This window comes from Letharia lupina (assembly GCF_014066315.1).
Source record: "Letharia lupina isolate WasteWater1 chromosome Unknown contig_10, whole genome shotgun sequence".
In the NCBI taxonomy this organism is placed as follows: Eukaryota; Fungi; Ascomycota; class Lecanoromycetes; order Lecanorales; family Parmeliaceae; genus Letharia; species Letharia lupina.
Window position 1 is genome coordinate 1156639 of NW_023502979.1, and position 9713 is coordinate 1166351.

Below are 9713 nucleotides of genomic sequence, written 5' to 3' on the forward strand. Positions count from 1 at the left end.
ATATTCCACTCGGCAGACATACTGTACTGCTAGGGTCTTTACATCATTATACCACCAAATCAGCGCTTACAGGTCGGCCTCCTTTGAAACATGTTTGGGCAAATGACCATGTGAGATGATAATCCGACGAAGGTTACCTATTTCGTTTTAGAAAGATCCCTTGGCCGAAGTCTGGCCCTGATGTCTGCTGAAGGTAGAGAGACTATGGCAGAAGTCCTTTGCCTTGGCACGATCCATCCTCGGGAGTCCACCGGCTCCATGTCCCAGAGTACCAAGATGGCCGCCACAAAAGCCATCACTTGTTGTTCAGCGAAAACGCGCCCAGGGCAGGCAAATTCGCCTGAACCCCAAGGTTGAAGGGTCCCTCGAACAAGAGTACGTTGCCCTTGCACGCTTTCGCTCGAGCTAAGGAATCTACCGGGCTGGAAAGAATTTGGAGACTCATAGTAATGGGGATCATGCTGGTGCGCGTCTGACAGGCTTGCCGCAGAGTCTCCGGCTTCCAATACAAATGATTGCGGTCGTTCACCATTAACTGATCGACTATCTTCAGGTGACTCGAGAATCGAAAGGTCTTTCTGCACGGTTCCCATCGATACTGGCTTGGAGTGGAGGCGTAAGCATTCATAGAGACATGCTTTAAGCAGAGGGCACGACTGCACCAAGCCGGCATCGTTGATCTCGAGACGGACGGGTTCAGGAAGTCCGAAGACTTGGGAAGGCTGCGAGGCTTTTGCGAAAGGATGAACCTCATCACGCAGTTTTTGAATCAATTCCGGGTTTGAATACACTTGTACTAAAATCCAAACTTGATGATTCCGGAGTCAGCATTACTCCTTCGGGAGAAATTCTGAATCGCGAGACATGTCTTAGGAGCAGAGATTTTTGAGACATGTCTGACGACTCATAAGACAGCATGATCGGGGGAGAATTGCCTGGAAATTATAACTTACAGATCAGATTGGTTGTCTTGGTGCCCATCCTACATCCAAATTAGCTGCGAATGGTGCAGTCCCTAGCAATGACTCTACCCACGCCCAGAGAAGACTCAGATCGGAAGGATCTCTAACGTCTCGAGGTGTACCATATCTTCACCATTTCGGAGTCAGTGTAGCCATTTCAAGACTAGTTTTGAGTTACGAAGGCATGTCGGAGGAGCTTTAAAACAGAGTAATCGACCTTTTGCTCACGCAAGTTGTTTTGACACTCAGAAGCAAGGGAAAAAATCGCTCCGAAAGGGTGCTTACGCATTCCATATCGCGTGTCTTCCTTTCAACATCGCGCTCACATCGTCCAGATCTCTCCACGGCTGATTGGCTTCATTACCTGCTGCAAGCTGGTCCAGCGCCCCGTGCAATGAACTTATCGCGCCAAGCAATTTTCTGCGAGCGATATGCGCCTTAGTCAAGGATGGAATCGGAAGCCAGCGTGGCAAGCCTAGGACAAAGTATTTGAAACCATCTCCAAGGTCTTGAATGTCCTCCAAGATCTCTGGATAATTTTCCAGAAATTCTCTCCCAACAAGCGGTGGTAGTGCGACATTTCCTACGAAAGTCCTGATCAAGGCAAAGAGACTGATCTCGACGCTTGAAGCATCTCCGGTAATACTGTCAGTGTGAATGATGGGAGCGGCAGCCCGCTCCCATGGATTTTGGTCCACGATGCTGTCGCTGAACGAGACCAGGTTGGGCCCATGTTCCCGTATCCCGTGAACTGTGGCGCGCAACATTTCCGAGGGATTAGACAACAGTTGGTCCAGCAAGCAAGCGTGGGCATCGCCGTGGGCTCTTAAGTGCTCTTGTTTATGCCTTTTGTTTGCACCAAAGACGTTGACGAGCAAGAACCAGCGCACAGAGTCAGAGCTGATAGCGGTACTATGACCCTCAAAGAGAGATCGGGTTAGTGATGGGGTGAAGATCATGTGATACTTGGAGCCGAAGATTTTTAGTGAGAAGATTCCGGGAGGTGATCGTTGGCTGCAGCTGGATTAACAGTCATTTGCCAGGAAAAGGTGTCCTCAAACGCACCAACATTTTTGTAGAAAACGGTCGAGATTGATGGTCAAAGGCAGCAAGTGACCGAAATAGGGGAACCAGTATGGAAGCGTGGCAACTTTGCGCCCGTCCCAACTGGTGCCATTAGGAGACAAGTCCGACTTGTAGTTCCTACCGCTGATGAATCGAGTAGAGCAGGCAATGGTTGCAAGTAGAAGGAAAACTTGGAGAGTAATTGTAGTAGGCGAGATGCTTTCTATAGTAGACACCAACTTGGCAAACATGGCGATGAAGGTAAAATATCCTGGGCGCCTAAGCCTGGGAAGAAACGGGCCAAATTAAATGGACTCTCTGGAGCATGAAGAGCCTCAGGATGGGTTTTCACGTTTTACCAATTACTTTTCGACTGAAGCTCGGAGTGATTCAGGTAATGTATTCAGCAGATTAGATGCATAGCAATGGCATAGCTTCTCCCTTTTTCAAGGACTTAGATCAGGCCAGGTCACATGTGAAATCAATTAGATCAAGTAAATCTAGTACGAATAGACAAAGCAATGCGGCCACGACTAGTTGAAGAATATCAAGGCGAGGCGGCAACGTTGTTTGCTTGGCGATATCAGCTTCGGCAAGCCTTACTTGTAACGTATCTTTTCTGTGCACACCACAGATATGCCCAGTACACAACCCAATATCATAATTACGGGTACGCCTGGAGTGGGCAAGACAAGCCACTGTGAAGTCCTGGCTGCCAACACTGGACTGAAGCACCTATCTATCAACCAAGTTGTCAGAGACCGTGGCTGCCATGATGGCTGGGATGAAGAATACAGAAGCTGGATCGTCGACGAGGACAAGGTTCGCCTAATATCGACTCCAGAGATGCCGGAGCTGACGAGCATGCCAGCTGCTCGACTCCTTAGAAGATGAACTTGCCCAGGGAGGCCACATAATCGACTGGCATGCCTGCGACCTTTTTCCCAAACGTTGGATTGACCTCGTTGTGGTGCTACGGACGGACTCTACGAAGCTGTACGATAGGCTGAAAGCAAGAAACTACCTGGAGCAGAAGCTGCAAGACAATCTGGACTCGGAGATTATGGAGGTGCTGTTGGATGAAGCTCGAGAATCATACGATGAGGAAATCGTGGTAGAGCTTCGGAGTGATGAGGCTGACGATATTGAGGTCAATGTGGGAAGGATTAAGACTTGGATCAAGAATTGGAGGCAAGATCAAGTTCAGGATGCAGCTTGAGCTCGATGCTGCACGATAGAGGCGTAACGGATCTATACGGACGTTACTACTGAGCCTGCAGCCATCGCTTGAGCTTTGACAAGGCGATGGCTCGATGAGACACCATGTTCTTCTTCGCTTTGTCCATCTCGGCATAAGTCTCGCCATCGTACTCGAAGATCGGGTCCCAGCCTGCACCAGTCAGTCTAAGCCACTCAGAAACGGCCACGCCCCCCAAGGCTAAAGTACCAAAATTAGTCGGACCCCGAGCGGCTACTATCGTTCCCTTTGCACGGTTTAGTGGTGATTCGAGCTAGAGACGATTTGCAGCTCACAGTGACTCGTCCCTCGAAAATGATGGGCTCATGGCCAGGTCCCGAGCAGTAGGCAAAGGTGCAGACGGCTTGGGCGCTCTTGTCTTTGTATGCCATGAGGAGATTGTTTAAGCCTTCATGGCCAAGCGCTTGAAGGAACCATTTGCTATGAGAGAAGGCCTCACTTAACGTCCCTGCTTTATGTTGCAAGTGATGTAAAATACGTACATGTAGGGACCCGGCAGCTCTTTCAATGCATTAAAGCAGAGACATGTATCCTCTGTCAAAACCGGTCCTCCTATCTTCCAATCTTTAGCACAATGAAACGTTGAAACGTCGTTGAAACGTAGCCGTGGATAGTATCGAAAAGCCTACAATTGCAGCAGCTCTCTGGCATTTGTCCTTTGATATGTCTTGGATAGTGCCTTGGATTTCGGTCAAGTCTAGAGACTGGCTCTGTAGAGGCACAATGTCACCCAGGATAGCTTTGACCTCAACAAGCTTATTTGTGTTGCCGGTAATGAAATTGAGATGTCCAAGTGGCATTGTTGCCTAAGGCAAAGCTCAAAGCGCAGTCAAATAGAAGAGTTGATATGGTGCACTGTGGCGAGCTGGCCAATTCCACCTTAAGGATCTGTGCACTACTGCGTCGCTCTCTACGAGTAATTGGCACTATATTGGTGCTCGGGACTGGCCCACATCTTGGTCCGATTTTACAGTCAGGTATAGTACGTTATAACGTCAGGCATAATCTAAAAGATTTACTAGGGGTTTTTCCTTGGATCGATTTGAGAGGTCTGGACACGTCAAGCTCCAACTTTCTTATGTCCTTTTCCATACGTCTTGCTATGTTTTAAAAACCTCGCTATCGAACTGGACAATCACGTATATACAGAGATTAGGTTTGGCACGAATTCGGACTCGTGCCAAAGATCCCAAGCTCCCTTTCCTCCTTTCCTGGTCGAACCATGGCGGCATCAACTTCTAACAACCTTGTGAACATCAGATAAAGTTCTCGGCACTGAGTCGTGATATAATAGACTGGGATGTTGCCTCAGATGGCCCCGGAAGCCTTCTTCATCAGCACCCCTATATACTCCCTCGTCAATCGAGAGCCCCAGCCAACGTGCTAGATATGTCTTTGACCTGAAACCTTATCTTGTATAATTCGCCTTCATCTATACATGCGGCTATCTCTTGACTACCCCTGAGCGAGAAGATGCTCGGTCAGTCGCCTTGATGCGCACGGGATACAGAACCCAATGATGATTCAGATATGTGCTAGCCCTCATCATCGGTCATTTTACCCTCCATCCAGAACAACTCCAACAGGCTGTCGATATCTCCGTCCATGCCTGGATGAAGGTATGACTGCCTCACACCCCCTTTGGTGACCGCAGAGTCGATCAATACATACTGGATCTTTTCATCCTCTAGTATCATCTTTCGTCTTGTGGGCCCAAGTGAATGATCGGTACCACGATTGAAAGAATTTTCGACGGGCGGAACTTCGTCCCATGTTTCCTCCATTCTCTCCATATCCATCCCCTTCAATTCACCTTTAGGATAGAGCGCGAGCGAGTAGCCGTTGGTGAGGACCATTTCCGAACCAAATTGCCATCGCTGGAGGAAACAGTCCCCGCAGACGTCAGCTACAAGATGCATCATTGGCAGGTTGTACCCGTTCAAACTTGCGCCCCCTGCTTTCCAATGATGAAGAGATAAAGGCATATGACCACTTTCCAAGACCCCTGATAGGTCCGCGTGAACGTCAACCTGGTGCAAACCTCGTTCATATGTTAATTTCGTCTCCGTCAGAAGGTATATACATTCCATGATACGAATGTCTCCGGCAGTCGTTTGTGAAGCCTCTATACAGTTCCGGTAATTATTGTTCATGATCTCGGCTAGCGGGACCGAAAGGAATATACCAGCCCCACCAAATCCCATCATACCGTAATGTGCTACAGCCCACCAAATCTCGGATAACGCACCGATATAATACTCCTGAGTAGGGTCATACTTAGCGAGCATGGTCACAAGTGCAGGTATGGAAGGAAAGAAGGTGTCGTCGTCCAGAAGACTAATCCATTTCGTTTTGTTGTTGCGATTGTTGTACATAACTTCGATGACTGAGAAGTACTTTATAGAGAAGGAGTCCTGGAGCTCAAGAGGTTCGACGAGGGTGACATCCATGCCAAGACTGCGCATCCGTGCCTGTAGTTCGGCCTTTTGCTGGGGATCGGCGGCCACAGCGTCGACCCTCTCCACACCCTCCGACTCTACGATCTGTTCTGACTCAATGACTATGACGAACAGCTTCGCATTGGTGTGGGGGAGCCAACGCAGAAGGGACGTGACGGAAGCATCTAGGCGCTTGAGGGTGGTGGAGATGCCGAAGATGATATGAGAGGCATCGCCAGAATCTTTGACCAAGGCTGGCACATGCAGAAGGTAAGGCTTCTCGCAATGCTGCAATGATACCTGGACGTCTCCGGAGAGGTCGATGGTCTGAAACTTAGGGAATAAGGACGCATCGAACTTGGTGATTGAAGCGCGCTCGAGGCCCGGGGTGGGATTGACGACGATGTCACGGTGGGCATATCGTATGGGATAGGTGAGGTTTAGATCGGCCAGCCAATCGAGCTTGTCCGGGCATGCATCAATTGGCCGAACATGGGGAGCGGGCAGCCAATCGGGGGCGGACGAGCCTCTTCGAGAGGAAAGTCGAGCGATGAAGGTGACCGATGCGAGGGAGATGAGACAGAGGACCAGAGTAACACCTTTGTTGCGCGAAGGCATTGTGTATACGTGTACAGACAGCCTTATAAGGCGAGAGTGGCAGTGTGGAAGGGATACCTGGCATCGATGGATAGGTAACATATGTCCATGACCTTGGCAGGTATCATCGAAGTCGTTTAGCGATCAATCTCCACCAAATACAGAAGAAGAGGAACAAGAAGAGAAAGATAGAAGAACGAAGGTAAGAAAGAAAGTAAGAATGAAAGAAAGAAAGAAAGAAAAGAAGTCAATAAGAGGCGGCTGGAAAGAGTCCTGGACGATTAAAATAGTACTGTACTTTAGAGCTGGTGAAATGGGAGGAGGTGCGGAACTGCGGAGGAGGATTATCTCAGTCTGACTGTCTGGGGAGGTGGGAGGGCGGCAAAACCACATGCTTTGAAAATAACCTTAGCGAGTAGCAGCGGCCTTCTTTTACTGTATATATACGGTAAATATACGATTGTTTTATTGGGACGTGTTAGTAGAAAGAGAATTTATATTAATAATAAGTTTTTAAAAAGTTAATTAACTTTAAATTAATTTAGATTTAATTAATAAGAAGATAACTTTAATATCTATAATAGTATTTTTATAATAATTATAATAATTATATTAATTATTATTATTATTATTTTTATAATTTTTATAACTTTTACGATTTAATAATTATTAGAATTTTAGAATTTTAGAATTTTTTAGCGAGAGAGATTAATAGATTTAAATCGAGAATAGTATAGAATAGTACAGAGGTCTGCACCGAAAGTCCTGCACCCGCTAAGACTCTTACGCTCAGACTTCGGATAACGCCTTACCTAAAGGGCTACCTGGATAATATGTCTGGAGTTCTTCGGAATCGCATCTAGCTTTAGCCAGGTTTCGGGGCTTAATACCCCTATCAAGCCAAAAGAAATATCTAAAGTCCCATCCATGCTGTTACGTTCCCAGCATAGCGTGAGAAACCTTACTAGCGTAACTTGGTATATCGCTTTCTTTCTCTAATTTCGTTCATAGCTTCAACTTAATCAATAAATTAATTATAATTAGAATTAAGAAATATCTTTCATTTCTTCGTAAAACTTCTTTCTAGGAGTATATATATACTTTTTATATAGTAACCCTAATAATTAGTAGTAATATAGACTTTTCTATATTCTTTAATTATTATTCTTATTATTTTCGTATTAAAGATATTATTCTTATATTAAGAAGTTTTTTTTTCTATTATTTTTTTAAAGAAAGGACTTTTTTCTAAAAGAAAGAATCGCTATAAGAGCTACTTAATTCCCTTTATCTTTTTAAATAATTTTTCTTCTTTTAAAGAAAACTTATCTCTTATTTTTAACACTTTTCTTTCTTCTTAATAAATCTTTCTTTTTATTTTCTCTTTATATCTTTTTTATAATAGAGTATAACTATTTATAATCGACGAAGTTAGAAAACTTATTCTATTAGATTTAATAATTTTACTCGCTTTTTAATTTTAAGCTTTTTTAATAAAAAATCCTAAACTTTATAAATAGGTTCTTAACGAGAATTATTATTAGATTATTAAATTAATTATATAGACTTATAATCTATTTATTAACGTTCTATATAATTAAGATTTATATATTTAATAGAGTTAATCTTAGAGTATTAACTCGATTTTTTTTTTGAAGATTACTTAATTAGAGAAATCTCTTATCTACTCTCTTTTTTAGAATTACGATTTTAGATCTATAAGTACTTTAATAAAAGTAATTATTATCTTTATATAAAAAGTTCGTTATTATATAGATAGTAATTACTTTCTTATCTGATAAGCTAAAATAACTTATTTTAAGTCTAAGAATATCTTTATTCTTAAGAATCTAAGTCTTAACTTAAGAGGTTATATAGATATCTTTTTAGAGTTATTATCTTCTTCTTTTTTTAAGATAATTTAGTCTTCTTATTTTAATAATAGAACTTCTCTTTTTAAGCTTAATAAAGATAAAAAAAAAAGATTTATTAGTCTTTTCTTATTATTACTTATAATATTTACGCGATAAACTCGATCTCTTTATTAATCTTAGTCTTTATCTTTCTTTTTATCGCTTTCGAATTCTATATTAAAAATAAACTCGACTTTAAGAAAATTAAGTATATCGAATTTCTAGAATTTTTATATAGCTATAAACTTAATAAATAGAATTCTCTTTTTATTAGATTAAGCTGTATTTAATAAGATATTAAGAAATAATAATAAAGAATATTAAAATTTTATAAGTGTAGGATTTTTTAATAATAGATTTAATAGATTAGCTTTTAATTAGCTAGAAGCTTTTAACTTAAAAAATATCGCTTTAAAATTTAATTCTAGCGAAAATTAGCTTTTATAAGATTAAGAAAGCCTTTAATAAATATCTTCTTTATCTATAAAAGTAAGTTCGATAATATAATAAATTATACTATAAGCTATATAAGTAATTATAAAGAATTTATAATTTATATTTAATACTATAGATTTAATAGGTTTATAAGATCTTTTAGAATCTTCTAAATAAGTTGTTTTAGAGGAATCTAGTAATAGTTTTTATACTTTTAATCTAAGATTCTTTTATTTAGATCTTAAAGAATTATATAGTATTAATAATATTATTTTTAGTAGTAAAGAAATTATATATTAGAAAGTATATTTTTTCTATTAGCGTGTAAAAGATTACGCTATAATTGAAGAAGAGAATATTATATATATAAATCTCTTAACTTATTTTTAAAAAGTTATCTTATTCTAATGGCTAAATACTTTATTTTAAGATAAGAAAGATATAATAATATAACTTTAAATAGAATTAAAAAGAATATTTACTTAATTATAGAATCGTTTTAAGATATCTATATTCTCGATTCTAGATTAACTTATAAGATAAGTTTATACTCTTAGTAATACTAATAGTAAATATAATCTCATAAACTATATATAAAGCGTTTTTAAGTATATCGTATAAGTAGAAATCTCTAAGAAGTACGCTTAAGTTATTTAAGTATAGAATTACTTAAAAGTTAAATTATAAGTTACTATATCTTCTCTAACTTCTTAAATTACGCTTTATAAATTTATAAAAAAGCTTAATAATAAGAAAAAGCTATAATATTATTTTAATTAGTAAAAGAAATTATAGTATAAGAATATATAAAAGAAAGTTTAAGATTGAGATTAAAAGAGAGATCGAGATTAAGATTATAAATAACGATTTAATAAAGATAGATCTTTATCTAGAGAATAATAAGATAGATTTTAAAAAGCTTAAGAGTAATTATTTCTTTCTTCTCGCCCTTTTATAATAGGTTTATAAATATATAATACTTATTCTTATTAGCTAAGATTATTATATCTAAGCTATAAATATTAATAGTAATTAAATTTCTCTA

The 9713-nt window shown here is 40.3% G+C and overlaps 4 protein-coding genes across 4 annotated transcripts; 1 reads left to right on the forward strand and 3 right to left on the reverse strand.

The window, feature by feature from the left end:
* Nucleotides 1-137: 137 nt before the first annotated feature.
* On the reverse strand, nucleotides 138-2278 carry HO133_000311 (uncharacterized protein; the record flags this gene model as incomplete). Its single annotated transcript, XM_037291250.1, has 5 exons — nucleotides 138-808; nucleotides 954-982; nucleotides 1036-1089; nucleotides 1248-1976; nucleotides 2028-2278. 5 exons carry the CDS (start codon nucleotides 2276-2278, stop codon nucleotides 138-140), a joined length of 1734 nt encoding a protein of 577 aa, XP_037152685.1.
* Nucleotides 2279-2663: 385 nt separating this feature from the next.
* On the forward strand, nucleotides 2664-3246 carry HO133_000312 (uncharacterized protein; the record flags this gene model as incomplete). The annotated part of the gene is made up of 2 exons (XM_037291251.1): nucleotides 2664-2849; nucleotides 2899-3246. 2 exons carry the CDS (start codon nucleotides 2664-2666, stop codon nucleotides 3244-3246), a joined length of 534 nt encoding a protein of 177 aa, XP_037152686.1.
* A 46-nt stretch (nucleotides 3247-3292) lies between these two features.
* Nucleotides 3293-4085, reverse strand: HO133_000313 (uncharacterized protein; the record flags this gene model as incomplete). Its single annotated transcript, XM_037291252.1, has 5 exons — nucleotides 3293-3417; nucleotides 3475-3511; nucleotides 3561-3705; nucleotides 3768-3841; nucleotides 3915-4085. 5 exons carry the CDS (start codon nucleotides 4083-4085, stop codon nucleotides 3293-3295), a joined length of 552 nt encoding a protein of 183 aa, XP_037152687.1.
* Nucleotides 4086-4820: 735 nt separating this feature from the next.
* On the reverse strand, nucleotides 4821-6341 carry HO133_000314 (uncharacterized protein; the record flags this gene model as incomplete). Its single annotated transcript, XM_037291253.1, has 1 exon — nucleotides 4821-6341. The coding sequence occupies one exon, from the start codon at nucleotides 6339-6341 to the stop codon at nucleotides 4821-4823; it is 1521 nt and encodes a 506-aa protein (XP_037152688.1).
* Nucleotides 6342-9713: the final 3372 nt, after the last annotated feature.